The 21,566-nt window shown below is 41.2% G+C and overlaps 3 protein-coding genes across 14 annotated transcripts in view; 2 read left to right on the top strand and 1 right to left on the bottom strand.

Annotated features, from left to right (window-relative positions):
* LOC109863808 (collagen alpha chain CG42342) overlaps positions 1–16,639 on the top strand; it is a 138,302-nt gene extending 121,663 nt beyond the window's left edge. For 4 of the 7 annotated variants that reach the window (XM_020444381.1, XM_020444378.1, XM_020444382.1 and 1 more), the window contains 12 exons: positions 145–171; positions 365–400; positions 907–1,011; positions 1,823–1,867; positions 2,631–2,693; positions 9,530–9,556; positions 9,817–9,870; positions 10,359–10,385; positions 12,020–12,055; positions 13,408–13,542; positions 14,193–14,476; positions 15,196–15,283. In XM_020444381.1, coding sequence (XP_020299970.1) covers positions 145–171; positions 365–400; positions 907–1,011; positions 1,823–1,867; positions 2,631–2,693; positions 9,530–9,556; positions 9,817–9,870; positions 10,359–10,385; positions 12,020–12,055; positions 13,408–13,542; positions 14,193–14,318 — 681 coding nt within the window. In that variant the 3' untranslated portion in view covers positions 14,319–14,476; positions 15,196–15,283. Of the gene's footprint in view, positions 1–144; positions 172–364; positions 401–906; positions 1,012–1,822; positions 1,868–2,630; positions 2,694–9,529; positions 9,557–9,816; positions 9,871–10,358; positions 10,386–12,019; positions 12,056–13,407; positions 13,543–14,192; positions 14,477–15,195 lie in introns of all 7 variants that reach the window. The other 3 variants (XM_020444377.1, XM_020444379.1, XM_020444380.1) reach the window with 3 other exon arrangements.
* Positions 15,318–18,963, bottom strand: LOC109863810 (putative peptidyl-tRNA hydrolase PTRHD1). 5 transcript variants are annotated; one of them, XM_020444387.1, is made up of 4 exons: positions 18,791–18,963; positions 18,616–18,704; positions 17,537–17,723; positions 15,318–17,300 (listed from the first exon to the last, which is right to left on the bottom strand). In XM_020444387.1, the coding sequence occupies exons 3-4, from the start codon at positions 17,720–17,722 to the stop codon at positions 17,127–17,129; spliced, it is 360 nt and encodes a 119-aa protein (XP_020299976.1). In that variant the 5' UTR covers position 17,723; positions 18,616–18,704; positions 18,791–18,963; the 3' UTR covers positions 15,318–17,126. The 5 variants fall into 5 exon arrangements, with proteins under 5 accessions (XP_020299976.1, XP_020299977.1, XP_020299974.1 ...); XM_020444388.1 differs by having other exon boundaries at positions 18,616–18,689; XM_020444385.1 differs by having other exon boundaries at positions 17,537–17,754; positions 18,791–18,962.
* A 1,552-nt stretch (positions 18,964–20,515) lies between these two features.
* The window catches only part of LOC109863827 (peroxiredoxin 1), a 3,611-nt gene continuing 2,560 nt past the window's right edge, over positions 20,516–21,566 (top strand). Inside the window, exon 1 of one of the 2 annotated variants that reach the window (XM_020444421.1) lies at positions 20,516–20,660. The gene's annotated coding sequence lies outside the window, so the exon portion shown is untranslated. The remainder of the gene's footprint in view (positions 20,661–21,566) is intronic. The other variant, XM_020444420.1, reaches the window with a different exon arrangement.

Here is a 21,566-nt window from a genome sequence, read left to right as displayed (position 1 = left end):
CTTCTCTTTCTCGGCGATCGATCGGCGCGATCGCGATAGCATAGCGAGAAAACTGCGTTCTCGACGGATGTGCGTCGGACACAATCTGACGATAAAAATGAATTTCTTTTCATGTCGCGACAACGGGGTCCTTTCCATCCGTAGAAGTACAAAAAGCTCAGACGAAGACAGGTACGTGAAACTTCATGTCTAAGATTTCTCTTCGCGTTCCGCTTCTCTCGGTCGCGCGACAAAAGAATCGCTCGATCGAGGAAAAGGGATGAGCGCGAGGAGTAACTCTCGTTAGTAATAAACTTCGAATATACATTATTCGTGTAACGTGATATTGCCGCACGTGTGAACACATTGGCGTGTTTGTTCGCAGGGAGACGGCACGTTCGAGATGAACAACGGCGAAGTGGTAAGTTATATCTCTCGGATCTAAACGCACGATCTCACGGATATACTCGGCTCATAGTCGCATCTATAGACACATGGAAATATTCAATATCTAAAAAATAACACACAATGGCGATTTGTTTCCTGTTTGCTTTCCGCACGAGGAAACTCAAAGTTTCCGGATTATGTCACCGATGTTTTGCACAGCCGCGTATTACGAAGTTATCGCAATTCTTCGCGATGAGTTTTACGAATATTAAGCAAAATATCGCCTGAATTTTTTGTAGACCAAACTCTGCTTTTATTTATTTATTTTTTTTTTTTTTCATTTTTTTTGTACACGTTTGAATTAACACACGTAACGTATTTTCCTGACAATTGTAATTATTCGATTAGACTATTAGATTAGTTTTTTAGAATTTAGAGTTTTGTGTGTATCTTTTTTTTTCGTGCGAAATTCTCGGGAAAATATTTTTTCCGCTATTGTCGTTTTTTTTAATCCAGTGTGACAATTGTCGATGCGTACAGATAATGGGCCCGCCCGGACCTCCAGGACCTGCCGGCACTCCCGGACTGCAAGGCCCACCCGGGATCAAGGGTGACAGAGGACACGACGGCGCCAAAGGCGATCCTGTCAGTAACTATTATCCATCCATTGTTCGCGTACCGTATGAAATACCGTGTAAAAGCACAGTTACAGTCGCGTTTCCCCCGCGCGCGTGTCCGCGCAACGGAAAACGAATATCGATTTCTCTCTTGTCGGAACCGCAAATATTGAATAACGGAATCGATCCGTTCGCGTCGTGTGAAATATCACACGCGAAATCATTGCGAAAATTTCCTCGTTTCGTTACAACATCTTTTTTTTTTTTTTTTACGCGCGCGCGCCGCATTTTTGTCATTAATGTTGAATTTGGTTAAAAAAAAAAAAAAAAAAAAAAACGCGACCGCTACATCTCGTTTATGTCCGCAAAAACAAAGGGTGTTATCTTTTTTAGCGTTATTAGTTTACCTCGTACTGCGGTAGAAAAACAAAAAAAAATTTTCAGCGTGGAAACTAACGGGGAAAACAAAATTCGTTCTTTTCGCGATATTTTATTTTTCGGAAATATATTCCTCTGACGTCTCGTGCTTTTTAATAAATTGAATGCGTGTAAATTTAATTAACTCCGAATAATTAACTAAAGATGCTCTCGTTACATTTTATCTAATTGCGAGATAAGCCTGAAAAGGCAGCAAAGAGATGCGCGCGCGACGCGGTTGTTTGAGTGCACTTCGGCAAAGAAAGACGCCGCGTTCTCGCGGATGCGACTCTCGAGGCGTGAAGCTATTCACGTCGGTGATCTTTGAGAGATCACCTTTTCGCGTGCGCGACACACGGTCGCGATGTGGACGAGGCCCTCGCCGTTCTCACGTGGCGTTTCTTTCTTTTTTCACGTTGCAGGGAGAAAAGGGTGCCAAAGGGGATCCTGGTCCGATGGGACTGCCCGTACGTATTTTCTCTCCAGATTACACACGCTCGCACACACGCATACACGTAGCTTTTTAAGCACGCTCTTAAGTAAAGTCGCGGATACCAGAACGCACAGAGACAGACCGGACGCGAAAGAAAGTCCTGTGTAATTCTGTCCCTTCGCTTTTCCCGCAAAAAATTTCGATTGAACTTGAACATATAGTGTAGTGTTGTTATTCCTTTCGGTCCTTTTTCCATCGTAAATGTTTTAAGTGTTTTTTTTTTTTTTTTTTTTTAAGAGAAAAGAAACAAGAGAAAAACTATTTAAAAAACTAAATGCAGTGTGTATTATTTTTGCATTTATTACAAAAAAAAAAACGTTGATCGATGAGTTCTTTTCGTTCTCTAATATTTAACTATAAAAGACGATTGTTTTGAATGAATTGTTTTCTCAATAAAATTTGCACACGCGGACCGAAAGGCTATATAGAGCACTCTAGCACGTGGCATAATTAACGAATTGGACTTGATCGCCAGAAAGCAAAGAATACACGAGAAAGAAAGACGGGAAGAGAGGCGTGCGCAAAGTGTACGAAGGTATACACAAAATATCTGCATGATAAGACATAAATACAAAAATGCTGCATATCGTTCTTCTTCCGAGCGACAAAGAAGCGCGCGCTTCACCACCACCACCACCACCACCACCACCTGCGAGACCTCAAAAATACGGAATCGCCAAACCGTGTCGAATCGGCGGCGAGACATGCTGATGAGCGTTCTGTCTATCTAATTTCAGGGCCCCATGGGACTGAGGGGAGAGTCCGGAAAACCCGGGGATGCCGGGAAACCTGGCGCCATGGTAAGAACGCGGACCTTCCGCTCCTAACGTCGTCGTTACTTGGCGTCGCCGTCGCGGAATTCGCTGATAAGCCGATAAAGTGCGTTTACACAATTCGCGCAGCCTGGCGGAACGACCTCTCGATCGCCTCTCGAGTTACTTCTGCGTGTCTCTGCGTGTACATATATTCATACATACATAGAAGGGAAAGTGACGGACGTGTAATGGTAGTTTATTATTATCGTCGAGAGAGGGGCGATTCGAGAGGAGACGAGCAAAAATATTCGCGCGCAAAGATAGTCGCTGCGACTATCGTTAGATCGATAGAGAATTGCATTCGTTGCGAAGCGTTAAATCCCACCCAAAACAATCGGCTGCTGGACCTCCGCAGATTGCTGTCATCTTCTTCGCGAAGCGGTTTTTTCGAAGCGAGTATCATCGATCGCAACCGAGATCGCGTCACATGCACGACATTAAATCCAACACAACCGTCGGATTAAGATGTTTCTTAAATATGGAGGCGCGACATTTCCGCCGAGATCGCGGAATCTTTTTACTTCTCGATGTTTGACAAGTTTTATGTGTACGTCATCGCATATCGACGCCTAACGTCGAAGACGAGAAAAAAAACGCGCGGAAGGAACGTCTTCCAGAATATTAGAACTCAAATTTTTTGATTGACAAATGAAGGTCACGCCTGTTTTGGCGATGAACAAAGCTTATACAGGTTGTCCGTCTGTTCTTTGGAATATTTCAACAAACGGAAACTTTTTGGCGAATTTAGAGAATAAATGTAAAAAAAAAAAAAAAAAAAATATTTCTGTAATCACAAATCTATTCTAAAATCTCTGTGTAAAAATCGAGTTTCAAAAAAGTTTGCCAAAATCAGAACTTCTAAAATATCGTTCCTACAAATCTACAAGACATCCTGTATGCGCTCGTTATTCACGGAGCCGCTTATTTTGCAAAAGGTCTAGACCAGATTTGAATAAGAGAAAGAAAGAGAGAACGCATCGCGTAGCGTGTCTATTTTAATGAGATCTCGGAAGTTTGGTTTACGCCACTTTCAAAGTAAACTGCTCGTCCATTCTGTGCATAACTTGCGCACACGTTATGCATCACTACCATCCGTCCTCTTAACTTACTTCACGCGTCGGTTGGTTAATCGACCACTCGTGTCGTGCCGAGAACAGGTTCCCGATCGGCAACGCGAGTTAGTCAGTTTGGTAGGTCTAGGAAAGACAAACCTCCGCCGTCCCGCTGAATTTTGTATCGTCAGCGTGTATGTCACAGAAGGCGTATAGATTTTATTTTCACCGAAAAGAATCGTTATAATAAGCGTGTAAGAATTTTCGATCAAAAAAAAATTTATATATATACGAAGACGGTATTTTATTTAGTCACGCTATAAACAACAGAGTAGGATGTTATTTCTTCACAAAAATAATGCACAAACTATAACGTTTTTTTTTTGTTAGGTATACATTTTGCAATATTTTATTTATTGACTGCGTTTTTTATGAATTTCAATTTTTTTGTGAAGCGAGAAACGTTGTTTTAACTCGAAAGATTTCATTCAAGATTTTCACATTTTTTGGAATAAAATGCGTATTCGGATAAACAAGTTGAACGAGCGAAATTACACCGAATTCAAGAAACGCGTGTCGAGAATTGACGGCTGAGAATTTTTGTCTAAATTAATTTGACGGGTCTTAGGAAACAATTTTCAGCCTGTCCCTTGTTCTGGCAAAATCCACTTTTCCGTTGTACCTATCCTGGAAATAATTCAGTCGGCTTGTACTTAACGGAAGCTCGCTCTCTCGCAGCATCGCCGGCACCTAATAATAACCCCAGCCATTTATCATGATTCCTCCTCGTGCCATTTCTTCATAGCGTTCCAGTCGCATTTCGCGAGCCATCAAGAATTCCGCACGGTTGCGTTCGAAATTCTCTGTCAGACGTGTAATATATTGATAAAAAATAAAAAAAAATTTTTTTATTTTTTTTTAATAGAGAAAAAGAATAAAATTACGATTTCCGATCGCGCAATCGCATTAAATCGTGATGTCAAAACGGAAAAAAAGTGAGAATGTAAATTTTTTCTCGCGATATAAATCAAGATAGAGAGAAACTAATTTATAACAGTACTTAACTAAAGACTCTCTATCTCTCATGAATTATTCTCTGCTGGGGCGTTAATACGGTTTTCATTACGCAGATCTTAATTAGTAATAAAAGCTTCTTTCTCGTCATCGCTGCTCGATCAATATTGCAACAATAAACGCGATGAAAGAAAGGAGAGAGATCGCGTTTTTTTAATAATTGAATCCGCGTTAAGAAACGGCTTTTCTCTCGCGCGTAAACAGCTGGGATGCGTTTTAAATCATCGCTCAGCGCTTGCATAAAGCTTACATGAAGAAGCAACGGCAGAAAAGCCGAAGCGCGAGAAAGAGAGAGAGAGAGAGAAGAACGAAGATCGCGACGGTGTTCGTTCGCATTACATTCGGCAAGATCTTTTATGAGAGTCGTGGGAAACGTCGGTGATACGTGAGCATCGGTCGCGAGGAAATTTCACGTTCGCCGAACAGTAGTAAAACCGCTTTCGAGGCTGGCCGTGACGAATAACAAGTACTCGTCTCTCTCTCTCTCTCTCTCTTTCTCGTTCGCTTCCGGCTTTTCCGCCGCCATCCCGTTGGGTGTACTAACGTGCTATCGATAGCTCGTGATATTTTCCTGCAGAAGTCTAACACACCAAAAAAAAAAAAAAAAAACAAAAAAAAAAACAGCTGTGCGGAGAATTATGAATGTGACGTTTCCTATCGATAACCGAGTCGACGTGACAATTTTTATCGTCGGTGATCGAGAACACGTCAACCGAATGACAATTGACAACGTGACGAGTTTAACTCCTTCTGTGTGTGTGTGTGTTAAATTACGAACGCGATTTACCAATTGTCGGGCAATTCTTCTTTGACGAGCGTTTCTCGACGACGAGATTAACACATCTGAGTCGATAGGTAATTTGTTTTCCTCCGCGAGAATAGTTTTGCAAACGCGTTCCGGAAAAATCTCGATATCCCTCGGAAATCGATTTGCATAATACATGTGCGAGATGTAATTACCGGCAAAGTAACCACTCGGCCTAGAGAGAAGGATCTCTTTATCCCGACAAGTACAACGAGATGCCGATAGTGGAAGCATCTTCAAAGACGATTTTCAATCTCTAAGAAAGTGCTGCGAGGTACTTTCTATTTCCCCGCGGAGAGGATGAGCATTCGCGATCGCGCGTACGTGTGTGTGTGTGTACGTGTGTGCATCTCCGATCGCGCAGAAATTGATTTAAATAAAGTCCGTTTCTCGACTTTTTTCTTCGCTCCAAAAAAAAAAACTCGGACAAAAAATCACACAAAAACTTACTCGAAGAATTTTTGTTCTTATTCGCAAATTCGCGCGTAATGTATCAAAAATCCGCGTATCCCCCGAGAGTGCGATACACACATCACAGATTTTGGATATTTAAATCAACTCCCCCCTGTGCTGCGCCGATCGGTTATGCATGCGAACGTAAAGAGGAGGGTTTGAAAATCGTAAATCAAGAGAAAACGGAGAGTCAAAAAAAAAAAAAGAAAAAAAAAAGAAAAAAAAAGAAAATTGTATGTACAGTGTAGAATAGCGACGGCGCGTTCCGTGCTCTGCAGTGTAGAATAGCGCCGTCACAATCGATATGTATCGCGTACTACGGAGAAACTACGAGCGACGCCCTGTTCCCTGTGTGTACACCCTCGAAACAATAAAATTAACGCAAATAGATCTTAAGAGGATAACTGGACGAGAAGAAGGAGAGAGAGAGAGAGAGAGAGAGAGCGCGCTAGAGCGGAACGAAGCGCTCCGTCGGACAACTCTGTTTAGCGGCAAGTTTACCGTGCGTGTTGCAAAAGTGTATACGCGGCGCCCGAGACATGATGCATATTACACACAATACACGAGCACACATCATAATATGTATACGAACGCTCATACACGTACTATATATATATATACACACACAAACACACACACATACACACAAAGATACGAATGCGTGGCGTGAAACGCGAGGAACGCGGTCGCAAGTCGACGGCGCAAACCGAGACATGTATATAAATGTACGAGGTGTTTCTCAGTTTCTCGGACGGATTCTTCGAAACTTCCTCAGAGAGAGAGAGAGAGAGAGAAAGAGAGAGAGAGAGAGAGAGAGAGAGAGAGAGCGCAAAACTTACTTCACTTAGATGCTCTTGTTCGCGACGGAAGTTCTCGTCATCGCGACGAAGCTGACTCTCTTAACGCCACGTACTTAATTACATCGATCGTTAACGAAGTAGAATCTCTATTTTAATATCGATCTCGCCCTGTGAAATTTCAAAATGAAGAGACGAGAGTGCCGCGCCGTAAGAGAGAGAAAAGAAAAAAACAACAATACACTTCAGTGCACCGTCAAAGAGACGTTGAGAGTACGCCGAGGAGATTCAGGAACCCCTTGTACACCTATTTGTATGTGTATGTCTGTAAAATGTAAGTACAAGTATAAGAAAAAAAAACGCGCATATACACACAGGCTGTCACGTACGTCGTGATTCGTTGGGACGAGTTTTTGAAGGATCGATCGACTCTTCTGCTTCTCCTCCTCTCTCAACGAAAGAGAGAGAGAGAGAGAAAGAGAGGATATTCTTTCGACGGGAATCTAATAACGAAGAAGAAGTTTCTTGAGAAACGCGTTAGAGGGCTTTTTTTTCCCTTCCGAATTAACTTCTAAAGCGCAAAAAAAAAAAAAATAACAAAGCCAACAGCTCATTTCGCGAAATTTTTCAGCAAACTCAAACTAGTTTCATCTTTAACGAAAACGCAATTTCCACTTGGTCCGCCAAATATTTGATCAAATTTTCGCCGAGCAAAGGTCGATTACGCGAGTTCGCCGCGTTATCCATAACCAGAGAAATATTCCGGTAATCATCCGAGACGACACTCTGTGTGCATATTGTATGTACATACATACGTATGTATGTACATATACATGTATGTAGAAGAATATAAACTTACACACACGCAGACACGATCCTTGACGCGTGTGTGCGTGTGTGTGCATTACGTGCGTTAATTGTTAAGAAGCGCTCCTCTTAAAGCCGATCGAGCTAAAGGCGTCCTAATTGAATGCGTATGTGAATACTGACTTCTAACACAAACAGTTTTGTTTTACATTGTCCCGATTAATAAACAGAATGTGCATGTGCCTGTGTCCTTTGCTTCTAAAAAAAAAAAAAAAAGAAAAGAAAAAAAACAAAAACCAAAAAAAAAAACAACTGCCTACCAGATTAATGCTTTTTCACACACAACAAAATCCAAGTAACATCATTTATTTACATACCGCTTCTTTTTTGCATTGTGCTCCGACTGTTTTTTGCGAATCCGGCTATCGGATATTTATACTATACTATAGACACTCACTTGCTCACTTTCGTTCCTCTGTTTCTCTTTTTTTGTACATCTGCATCTGTCGCAAGAGAGTTGCAAGGTATAAAATATATATATATATATAAATAGAGAAGAGTGAGATTATATAAAGACAACGAAAAATTAACACGTGTTAATTTGCTGCGACCACGACGTGGTGGCCGTTAATCGTCGGATCGACTTTCACAGACCGGCGATTAATCTCGCTACCTTAGAAATAAGAAATCGAAAGGAAATAAAAATAAGAGAAAGAAAGGGGATGAGCATTAGGAGACGCGATGCAAGCGTCGATGCTTCGGCGCGAAGCACGCGCTCGAATATATTATTTTATTTATTTTTTTTTTTTCTCTCTTTCTTGTTCTTTCAACTTCGCTCGAGCTCCTGCGCTCCCTTCCACGACACCGCCCGCCCTCGATTGTCAGAGTCCGCTCCCGGTCCTGGGATTAATTCTGATAATACGAAAAGGGAGTGGAGGATTATCTCGCGAAGGTTGAGTCGAAGATGAGTTTTCGGAGTTTAAAAGCGCTCGGAAGACCCCGGGACAGAAGCTAAACGAATCTAATTCATTACACGCTACCTCCCGAACGTTCTGCAGAGGAAGAAATGTTTGCACAGCGTTTTAAAGGTTAAAAGTAGCCTGAAATACTCGCCGACCAAAGTTGAAAAATATATATGTATATATGTATATATATATATATATAAACTCCGCTGCTGTGCACCTCAAATATTTAAAGAGGACGAGAGTATTCGTCGCGCACACAAATGAGAGTACAGAATCCGATGGAGCGCAATTTCATTACGGCGAATAGAATCGATCGAATATCCTAATATCGGTACACTGACACATCAAGCGCGATATGTAGTGCAACTATGTAACATAATTTGGAAATTCGTTTGAGAGAGTTCTGAAGCTTCACCACGCGCGATCAAGTTGCGAGGTGCAATTGACAGTAGTAACTACACATATTTATTGTACGTATGTGTATGTAAATATAATACATATACATATACATATATATATATATATACATATATTTATTTATTTATTACAGCAATGCACAACGGCGTTGTACAAATATTCTTCCTCTTTGTCCTAGTGACATTTTCCGACGAGTCGCGCGAATCGATCCAGACGGAACGGGAGAATTAACGAGGACATTTTTCCTGAGACACTCGAGAGCGCAACGGTGTTACAAAAAAAAAAAAAAAAAAAAAAAAAAACGGGCGTCTATAATAAGATACTTTTGCCGCGACAGTTTTTTTTTTATTTTTTTATTTTTTTTTTTAAGTCGCTGTCGACAATTTTGCTCGCTCGATATTTATCGATGGGCTACGGTCGTGTATCTGACGAGGTTTCCTCTACCTTTCAGGGACCACCAGGATTAGACGGCATGAAGGTGAGCGATCCAACGGGGATGACCCCCGTTTTCACTATAGATTATCCTCCTTATTCGGACGCGCTTTAATTCCGTTTTCACGGTCTGACGTCTCTTTCGATGTGTCACATTCATCACTCGCGGTCTGAAATAATCAACCGAAAATTAAATCAAGTAGAAAGAAAATTAGATCGATAGAGCACGGCTCTTCCTCGTCGTGCGCACGCACGAGAGAGAGAAGCCGAGTGTCAAACGTCCGTCAAGTCTCTTCGTACTTTCAGGGTGCACAGGGCGAACCAGGAACGAAGGGAGAACGAGGAGATCCGGGATTGCCTGTAAGTCCTACGCTTCATCAAGTATTTATCCACCGTCGAATCCGATCCGTCTAACGTGCGATATCGCCCGTGAGCCGCGCTGTTCATGTTTATCGAGCACGCTCGGATATCTCGAGATTTATCGGCATTATCCCGAAGTGGGTTTGCCTTTTATCGAAAAATAATTTTCCAGCCAAAGTGGTCGATTCGTGCGGGACAAAATTTATTTGTGAACTTAGAAGGACGACTTTTCAAATAATAAATCTCTCGTGGAGATGAAAAGAATTTCCACCGAGTGAAATCAAAATTTTTCGAAATTCCACGGATTGTATTTTCTTTCTCAAACTGTTTAATTCGATCAATTTCTCTTTGTTATCCATCGCGCGCGCGATCTCTCGAAATCGAGTCGTGTCCGAGAAACGGGGCGTCAAGTCAACTCGCTGACTCGATTACATCTCCGTTGTCGTCGGCAGAGACACGCTAACGAGTCGATCTGTGTTTGTCCCCAGGGTACCGACGGGATTCCCGGTGCGGAGGTACAGTTGGCTTTCGATTATCGCTCGTCCTCCGGCGCGACAGCGACACAGTCTGACACGGTCTGACCAGCCCGGGGTAACGACGACACATTCTGGCTGATCTACCCCGGGGACTGTCTTGAAAAAAAGAAAAAAAAAAAAAACAAAAACAAAAGAAAAAATCGAAAAGAACCTATTTATCTCTCACTCCGTCCGATTTCAAAAGAGAACGGAGCAGCGTCTTGCGCCTTTCTCCCTCTTTCGCTCGAAATCCATTCTCTTTTGTTTCGCGTATTGTATAAAAACAAAAAAAATCTTCGCGTCTGCACGTTTTTTCTTTAACGTTTAAATTTTGACACAGATGTGCCATTGCGAATATAGAAATTTTTATTTACTTGTCAAATAATTTCGATTAAAGTTGCATGTCTCTTTTGACATTTTGAAAATAGAGAGAACGCTACGCAATTAATTTAAATTTCTATATAATTGTTGAACGGTCAAACAAGCGCGGGTTAAAAAGAACGGGATAAGATTCTCGCACGACTTCTGCGATACATGATCGAGTTGGAGAGGGTCGACCGATCAAAATTTATGGCCAAATTATATAACGGAGGGGGAAACGCGCAACTCCCTCGTGCTTCTCTCTGGAGTGTCCGGAAGGATGCTCGAGCAGTGCTTGTGTGACCGCTCGATGCACACCAATGCCAGAGCGTTTAAACGAAACGACTCCTCCTGTATGTACTCTCGAATACACGGCACAAGCTATTTTGTGAAGGAGTATGTAATACTTTTCACCTCTAAACGTACGACACTGTATTTTGTTTTATAGCAAAATATTTTATCTTGTGAAAAATTTTCTTTCTCTCTTTTTTACACGGAAAAAAATAAGTTTGCTAGAATAAAGAAGAAGATAAGTTACCGTTGAATTTTGTTTGTTTTATTAATACAAAGTTTTTGTTGACGAAACAAAAAATTCAATAGGTTTAGCTAATGTTTCTTGCTGGCCGTAGCAAAATATTCTTTTCCGTGCAAGAAAGCCTGACAAAAATTGTTTCTGCTTTTTTGTTATTTGCGAAAATCATTAGTTTATGTTTAAAAAAAAAACACGACAAAATTTCTCGATAGAGCGCGATTTTAATATATCTGTAACTTAATAACGTTCTCGAAACTGTTCCCGGGAAATTGTTGGTACCGAATTAAAACGAATTTTCTTGCGGACGGGTTTATTGACAGCGGATATTCTCGGTTTATTGACGTCTCTCGTATCTCTCTTCGGAGGCAAGAGCAATAACCAAGTGATCTACTCGAAATGCCGTGCCGTGCTTCCGGCCGCGAGAATCGATAGCCCCTCACGCGGGGTTCCGTGGTGGTTGTCGATGGCAGCGGAAGAACCGCTTGCCGTTCGCTCTGATCGATATATATGTATGTATACATCATATATAATGTACATACATATATATATATATATACACATACACATACACACATCGTGGTCACATGAAGCACCCTTCCTCGAGTGTACCTTTCGCGGAGACTCCGCTTCACTTTCTGGAACGACCGTGCGTCTCGCGTATTAAAAAAAAAACAAAAAAAAAAAAAGGCCAACAAGTTTAGCAACTAAATTCCTTTTGACCTTCCGTGTTCACCAATTCCAGGGACCGAAGGGAGAGAAAGGTGCCAAAGGCGAATCTGTGAGTATTGACTTAATTCGACGTATTCACGTGCTCTCAAACTCGGGAGCGACTGGTGTATAATTATAACTCTACTTTATTCGCGGGGATACGAAAGCGTGTGTGAGATGTGCGATTTGAGCCCGCGTGTGATTAGAGACGTGTGCGGCGCACAGGGGAGGGAGATCTGCTTGTTTGCGTCAAAACAGTAACCGATAGAGGGACGAGAGCGGATGTAATCGTACGTACACACGTGCAAATCCCGAACCGAGACGCGTGCTTTCGGTGTACGCCGCGGTGTACGTATCCTTGATCCACGCGCGCGCGGAAGCACATCAGCCCGATTTTAGTTTCACTCCGCGGCAGCGGAGTCATTAGGTTCGTGGAACAGACGCGAAATTAATTACCATCGTTAGAGAGACTCCGGGATCTCGGTTGATTAGCTCGATTCGGCGATCGTCAAGCGACACGTCGGATGCATCGCAAGAGAGTCGGCAACGAGATTGATAAGGCGAGATTTTGCGCTATCAATTTTCGCGTCTCGCGGTTCTCGCGTCCTTTCGCATCCCCGCGCTTATCTTTTATTCACGACTATTGCTGCAAGCGCACGTCGGCAGGCTCTCCAACCGACGTCATCGTCGCCGTCGCCGTCGTCGTCGTTCGTCGTCGTTTACGAACGAAGAGATCTGCGAGATTTCGCAGAGCGACGAGCCACAAGGTCACAAATATAACGGAAGTAACTTCCGTGATAGGAACGCGAGGAGAACACTTCCCTTAACACACACACACACATATATATATATACACAGACAGTACCCACGCCTATATCTTCCCCCCAGCAAGTTGCCACACGGTTCCCTCGCGAGACTAACACACTTAGCGCGTACACACAAATTTGTATATATACTTTATGGCTGCCACCATCGTTCCGTGAAAGCGCACAGTCACGGGGCGCGAGTAATAGTTAGAGAAGAAGGCATTAGAAATGCTCGAGAAACGAAGAGCTAACGAAGCGACGCTGTTGCGTCCGCGCTTTGTCGGGAACAATCGAAGATTATCCTGACCGATTTCCGACGATTTAAAGATAAAGTCCAAGTAAATTTTGCTCGAACGCGTTTTATAAAGAAAACGATTGTGTGAATTAAAACGGATATATATGTTGTATATCCGATTGATTGAATCCGCGACAACGGCTGTTGTCGTTCGCTCTTCGTGCTCTTCGTCGTGGTATTGTGCACCGATCGATCAAGTATTATATATATAATGCATAATCCAACAAAATATTATGCCTGGCCTTACTTGCACGTCGCGAAAACTTGCATCGGGGCGTTTTCCGATGTCAGAGGGATGATGCATCTCGCGTGTGCGCGCAGGGCCCGCTGGGTAAACGCGGCAGAAAAGGCGACAAAGGCAACAAAGGAGATCAAGGCGTTCCGGGATTGGACGCGCCGTGTCCGCTGGGACCAGACGGACTTCCTTTGCCGGGTTGCGGTTGGAGGCCACCGCAGGTAAACTGATATCTTTATTTTGTTTTCCCCCCGAACTCGCGGGGTAAAAATGATTGAGGAAAGAGAGACGTTGCGTTGTGCGAATCGGGCGTGTTATTCTTTGGAATATCTCGCAGACGATGCGAAACGAAAAGTTTTTGTTGTAAGTATTTTAGAAGTTGTGTAATAATGATAATTTAACGAAAAAGTTTGTATATATAAAAATAATAACTTGTTATGTGTGATTAAAAACTAAATTATTGTAAAAACAATAGCAAAATAATGTCTTATATACAAAACAAAAAATATTAAATATTTAATATATTTTAGTTAGAGATTGTAAAATAATTTGTTATATAACAGAGTGGTTACATAATTTAAGTAAAAAATTGTTTATAATAATATAATTTATGTAAAATTGTAAAAGAGCACACAGATTATGTAAAAAAAACGGACGTTCTAAATTTTTCGAAATAATGGAATACTTAACATTATCGTGAATAAATTAAGGTTGTGGTGGCTATTGGTTGTGTGGAATGTTATTGCTAATAATAGCTAATAATCGGGGGATAATCCAACTAACGCTGGGGATAACGAGAGGGATAAAGAGAAGAGGGGGGGGGGTGGGAGTGTGCTACGGGGCACGCTTGGATTTTCTCGTGTGTGCTTAGCAGGACATCACGAGTACGTCCTCGCCGGCGATCGAAGGTCCTGAGCCCGCGGAGACGGATTACGACGAGTCGGAGGACGACTACGACGACTACACGGACCCGAATGGGAACCTAGCCGAGCAATAATGCTCGTTTTTGTGCGCGCTGCTCTAATCACTACCGACAACTACCATCACCAACTACACCATCATCTCCACTACCACCACCACCACCACCACCACCACCACTACTACCACCCTCATCACTCGTCTCACCTCGTTCTCCCAAACTAACGTGTGGTCCCGGTAATTGCAAAATCCCGTAGTAATACTAACGCATGATATTTTTAACATTTTGTTGTCGCATCGATATCTACGCTCTTGCGATGCTGCTTTTTAATGCTGCATTATCTTTTTCTCACGGCGATTCTAAAAGCGCAATGCCTAGTTTACTTAGTCGCGCAAATTTCACGCGAGAGAAATTGCGAGATATAAATTTCTCTTTTTTAAATTTCCTTTAAATCTGTAATATCTTTTTTTTTAAATCGATCGCACAATATTGTCCACTAATATATTACAAAAATATTGGTTTATATTATTCGCATGTCTAGTTTGAAGATCTACACATCTCGCGGATTCTTTGTTTTTTTTTACTAAAGACATAACATGCGGTAATCTTCCTGTAAATCATTTTTTTACGTATAACGCATGAACATGTAAGAAAAAAATTGATAATAACTTTAGAAAGCTTGCTTTTTTTGTGCGAACTTAGATTAAAACAAAAAAAAAAACAATACGTCAAATATTCCCGCTCGCTTGTTCGTTACTCTTCCTCCCCGGGCATCAATCTGATTCATGAGCTAGCTAGCGAGAAACTTGCGATACACGAAATCCAGTGCTGCTTTATGCGTGTCGAGACAATTCCGTTGGCGATATAGACGATTCACAGCTTGCTTGCAAACTCGCGAGAACAATCTGATTCGTAAGACAATCAGTGACACCTTTTCCCCGTTTCTGCTTTACAGCCGAGGAATCGGGGAGTCAATATCCTGAGCAAGTGGCTGGAGGAGGAGGAAGAGGAGGAAGAAGAGGAAGAGGAGAACGACCGGCAGTGATGTTGCAAGGACAATAGCGCATTTTGTTTTTCTTTTTTTTTTTTTTTCATAAGAACTATCATACATCTCTCTTCTGTTCCCGCCTCCGTCTCGTTACGACGACCGCGTTATAAAACACACAAAAAAATATACATATATATATATAAATATATATATATATTATATATAACGTCAAAAATAATTACATCTTGCCATCGAGTGTTGTAAATATGTGTACTTACAGTGTCTAGCGTCCGCAGTGCGTGTACATAAAGTAATTAGAGCTTACTGCGAATCACACACACACAAGTATACGGTGATCGATATCATCCGCAATTGATAACCACTTTCGATTCCAAGTGCGCGGCTTTTGCACCTCACGTGTGAGAAAAAAATAGAGGAAAAAGATCTGGAAAATATTTAAAACTACCACGAAGAGACACATTGTGGAGTGCGACCGGGGAAGAGGTAATCTCAGAAAAGAAGCGGAGGACTGCTAAAAAAAAAAAAAAAAAAACACGTTTTCGGGAACATACGTGACGGTGCGAGGCAACACGTTTCCTAAATCGAATGAGGATTTTTGGGACGAACTGAGAAGAATATTCTCTCTTCGCGGATATTCTTGAACAAGCACGACGACGTACGGACGAAGAAGGAAAAAAACCAACATCGCGCTGACGGATTAGCTCTCAGTCACGGGCTGAAGCGCATCTAAAAATTTCTTTTTCACGATACAATACTTTAAGATCATTGAATTGCCCGCTTGTACACACACAGATGTTCTTGAAAATTTGTTACAAAACTCTCGTGTATTCTCAACGATTTTTGTGCAATCAGACCGCCTCTCAGCTAATCCGTACTTGTGAAGAGATTTTTGCCACAGAGCCAACGATGTAAACTCGCGCGTTGATGTTCACAAATAAGAAAACAAAAAGTGTGAGAAAGAGAGAGACATTTTTTGATATGTGACTAGTTTTGATTAGTGGCGCGCACTCCGCGTGTTACGTCCCGTCTAGATTAGAATCGTATCGCGCTAGGAGCTGTAACGCGTTTTAAGAGAAAGAAAAAAGTACTGACTTTGTACACACGTACATATGTATATATGTACGTACGTACATATATACACATACACACACACACACGCGCACACACACGTACACTTTGTCAATACTTTCCGAGGTATCGTTAAAATAAATCAAGTATAAGTGTATATCTTCTTCGATGTCATACAGAACAATATTGGACCGCCGCGTCGAGGCTGTTCTCTCGTTTTTATCTCTCGCGGACGTTTGCAGCCCGTGTCCCGCACGCAAATATTTTCCGTACATGTCAAAACGATGTTCATACAAAAAAAAAAAAAAAAAAAAAAAAAAAATACTAGAATAAAAGAAAAAAGATGAGAAAGATAGAGCCGAGGTGTTAGCTCGTCGGAATATCGACAGTCAGACGCTACGTTCGACAGACGTGTGCGAAACGCCGGCTTATCTCAGGCGCATTGATCCGCCCCGTTCAAAACAGAGCGAAATATAGAAGTTATGCCGCGCGATTCTTCACAATTTTTCGCGTCCCACTAAAACCGACAGTTGTCTCGTTCGTTCGTCATCAGAATATTCGCAGATTAATTTATTATAATTTTTATTTCGATTATTAATCGTGTCTCGACTTTGTTTTTTTTTTTTAGTAAAGGTCACAAAAAATTGTGTCCTTTTTTTTTAAATACATATATACGTAAGTCACGCGAGGGATGAAACGGACGAGGAGGAAGAGATTCGTTTCGACTCGATATAAAAACATGAGATGACGGTCCATCTTGTCGTCGTAAAAAAAAAAAAGATTTATTGCGAAAACGTTTACATTTGCCGTCACAGCTTGAGCAATTTGTACTTCTTGAAATATTTCTGCACTTGATCCTTCGGGTAGGGCTTCGTTACGAGACACGTGGCGATGTTCTCAGGCTGTTCTATCCACATCTTGTGCTGAATGAGATCCTCCTCGAGTTTCGAACACAGCGTCCGCATACTCGCTTCATCGGCGGCCTATTCATTATTCACATTCGTCAATTCTCGTCTACGGTGTGTTTCGTTGTTGTTCAAGTTAATTTATTCCGTCGCGTCAAACGCAACTTCGCTCGGTGGCAATCGAGTTATTTGCGAACGAGAACGACGAGACGAAATTAAGTTTTTTTTTTCCCGCGCGCACTGCGAACTTTTTTGGATGTTGCGTCGCGATCGAAATTTGGCGTGCGCCCGCCAAGTTTTTTCATCATACTCACTTCGAGAACAACCTTGTGCATATTGTCCAAATCGGCGAGATAAGCCTGCGTGTGGGCGTCATTATAATAGAGATGTGTGACGGCGGTGCACGCGTGACAAGCCTGAGCGATCACGGCGCCAACTGGCCATCCCATTGTCTTCAAGAGATCTCCCCGCACCACGACGTATTGAACTATTCCGGACATTCTGGCGGGAAAGATCGCTTTCCTGAAATTCGCTTCGAAACGGTTTCGCGAAACAAAGAAAAAGAATTCGAGTAAACGGCGGAGAACAGCGAGAAAGGAAGGAAGGAGAGAATTCTCGAGCGCGAGATCGGCGTTTGAACTCCCGCCGCGCGTTTTTTTTTTTTTCGTCTTATGCTTAAGATGGCCCAGGTTTTAATTAGTAAGTGCCAAAAAAAAAAAAGTATATATATTATTATTCGTACAGATATAGGATACGATAAAGCAGATAAACTTCCGCGTATTATTTATATATCGAAATTGTGTATATCTTGCCCGGCTCACAGCGACGGCTAACGCAAAAACGCGCGTAGAAAGACGCATTTTTGCTTAAACCTCTAAGCGTCGTTCCTTCGATGTTGCGGCATACGCAAGATGTATTATTTATACAAATTGTTGTTATTAAAGACAAATAACGCAGAAATAATTAGCACATACGACACATTACGGTTTACGGAGAGACGAAGTTTATTCATTCCCAACCCTCTCATTACAAATCTCTGCTGTCCTAACGATTAGAAAAAAAAAAAAAACTGTTTTTAAAACAAACAGATTCGAAGTTTACAACCAACCTGTGGAAAGAATGATGCCCATATATAAAGAGTCAACGCTACCGTCGGTGCGCAATAATATTATTTCAGTGAGAAGAGTGTTGTTTTACACAAATTTATGCGAAACAATATTTTAACGCGTGGTCACAGGTTTAATTTTCAAGGAAATAAAAACTTGAGGAAAAACATTATTCATTAAGAAAAATCGCTCATTATATATCTTGTAGCTTTAGTCAAATATAATGCATGTATAAAGAAAGCTACTTTAAGTAAATCATTTATGATGACAAAAAAAAACAAATTTACCTCTTTGACACGTAAAACGTTCGCGATATCCGGCGACTGACAGTAACGTTCGAGAGGTTACCTGGTGTCTTCTTCTACAAACACACAATCTTTTTTTAATTGATAAGTAAGGCCATTGCAAGGAAATGGAGTACGCAAATTAAAATATAAGAGATATCGATATGATTTGACGTACCTGATTTAAATTCGAGAAGCAAGAAGTATAAATTGTGCTTGTCAACACTTGTCACATGCACCAGTCGTCTGCTCAATAGATAAATACGTCAATGTTGCCATCTTGAATTTAGGGAATTTCTTTCCTCGAAATCTTGGTTCTTTTTCGCACTTCTGCCAACTCTTAGAATTGATACTTTCCATAAACCCTAAAACTTCAGCCCATGAGCAGAGAGAAGTCTGAGAGCGGCCAGGTCCATGAGAGAATGTGTAATCACTTTTCTGCCCCGTAAACTAGCGCATGTCCACGGGTGGTGCACATTGGAACTACGCAGTCATGTCCACGAGCGACATGTCGGTACGCTGTGTCCACAGCGTGCGGTTCTATTCTGTGCTATGTGCACGAGTCCAACTGGTCATCTTCTTCAGGTGTGTGAGTATATTCGCGAGCGTGGATTTGATTTCTTTTGGAATTTAAAATGAGACCGGTCTCGTGATAAGAAGATGAGAAAGGAGAACAGAAAAGGATAAGAAAAAACATTGCAACTTTCCACACAACATAAATGTGACATACATAAGAAAAGATGTGATAGTCAAGAAAAGAATATTATTTTAGCGAGCAGCATCAGAATTCATTGAGTGTACTCAGGTATCATCTCCTTTTACATCATCATTTGCTGCTCTTTGCTTTTATAAATTTTATTTTCTTAAAAACACTACATATATACGTATACAAAATACACAAAAAAAACATATATATTACACAAAGGTGTTTTACCGGTACACAAACATATATGTCTGAGAAGTTGCAATTACAAGAAGGATACAAAAAATTGTAACAAAGCAGAGTAATAGGTATCCTTGGAATTGCAACTTTTCAGACATATATATTGGTGTACCGGTAAAACACCTTTGTGTAATATACATGTTTTTTTTTTGTATATTTTGTATTTATGTACGTATATATGTAGTGTTTTTAAGAAAATAAAATAAAATTTATAAGAGCAAAGAGCAAATGATAATGTAAAAGGAGATGATACTTAATGATACACTCAATGAATTCTGATGTTGCTCGCTAAAATAATATTCTTGACTATCACATCTTTTCTTGTACGTCACATTTATGTTGTGTGGAAAGTTGCAATGTTTTTTCTTATCCTTTTCCGTTTTCCTTTCTCATCTTCTCATCACGAGACCGGTCTCATTTTAAATTCCAAAAGAAATCAAATCCGCTCGCGAATATACTCACACACCTGAAGAAGGTGACCAGTTGGACTCGCGCATATAGCACAGAATAGAACCGCACGCTGTGAACACAACGCACCGACGTGTCGCTCGTGGACATGGCTGCGTGGTTCCAATGTGCACCACACCCGTGGTATATGCGCTAGTTTACGGGACGGAAAAGTGATTACACATTCTCTTATGGGCCGCTCTCAGTCTTCTCTCTGTTTTTTTACCAACTTTGATCGTAACTCAATTTGCCGATTAAATTAGACAAATTGTCAACTTAATCGTCTCTAATCTACTTCTTTAGTAGCCGTCAAATGTTAGCAATCTGTAAATTTAACTGACCGATTAAATTGATCGAAATGTGCGAGAGATCTGTTCCACAATTTTTTCAGATATACCAACTTTCCTGATCATAATATCCTAGTACATTTATTTTCCTTCAAAATTGCAGTTTTAGTTACGTTGTCGACAAGTAGATGTCGTAGTGGTCCTTAGTGCCGGTCCCTTGCTCTAGGGTATATATACGCACCGGCGACGACAATACAGTTCTACGTTGGAAAATCGCACGAAACCGGTCGACCCGGCTACTTACGTTCTCTCGTCGTCGTTGCGTTCCTCGAATCGTCAAGTCACCGTTTTCTGCGAGGAAGTTAATCGAGGTAACTGTCACTAAAAAACATTATCAGCTTTTGTTCCTCACCGAACAAATGTCAATCAGATTTATTTAATTGGTAGTCCGTATATTTTTATGCGAATAAGAGACTCGTCGAATCGACGCTTCTAATCGTCTCGCGGCGTTCTTTTGTTTGCTTACGACCTAAATTCGTCGGCGATACATCGGACGACGCCTCCGTTGAAATTGCTCACTTGTACCACGGAATATTCAATGGGGATTTGAAAGAGAAGTTACGTAACGGAGAAATACTCTGTGTCTCCTCCGGTTGATATTGAAACTTGGATTGATTCGTTTCGGTCTGTTTTTGCGATGATGACGACGAAGGTCATTCGCGAGAAAAAGAGAACGTTGTGTCCGCGCTAGAGTCGCGCGTTACGCCGTGATATATACCGGCGAACGTAATAAAGATCATGCACTTCATTATCACTAATCGCGTTTGAATAAACTATTGAGCAGTCGCGGAAACGAGAACGGAAAGTATTTCGAGTGTGTAGATGAGCTTACGTTGACGTTTAAAAGTTTGTTTTTTTTTTGTGCAACAGAGATTCTTTTTTTTTTCTTTGTATTCACTGTTGCGCAAATTAATGCAACTGTTGGTCTGTTCAACTTATCGCTAATAAATTTGCATTCTTTTAGCGCGTTTCTTTTTTTTTTTATTCGCGATAATATTATTGTGGCTGTGTGGGAAAGGAAAATATAAACAATTACGAAGTGATTGTAAGCATCGTGAGAGTTTTCTCTTAATTACTTGCGTTTCATGTGTTGTTGTTTCAAACTGAAATCCAAAACATTTCAACCAAGCTTCCATGTAAATACAGTATTATCAATATTCGCGTAATTAAATTTATTATATTTTACTTTTATAGTTTAATAAATATATAATATATAT

The sequence above is a fragment of the Pseudomyrmex gracilis genome, unplaced genomic scaffold (assembly GCF_002006095.1).
Source record: "Pseudomyrmex gracilis isolate BER0280 unplaced genomic scaffold, ASM200609v1 scaffold_13, whole genome shotgun sequence".
In the NCBI taxonomy this organism is placed as follows: Eukaryota; Metazoa; Arthropoda; class Insecta; order Hymenoptera; family Formicidae; genus Pseudomyrmex; species Pseudomyrmex gracilis.
The sequence above is the reverse complement of the archived record's forward strand: the minus strand, read 5'-3'. Positions and strand labels throughout refer to the sequence as shown.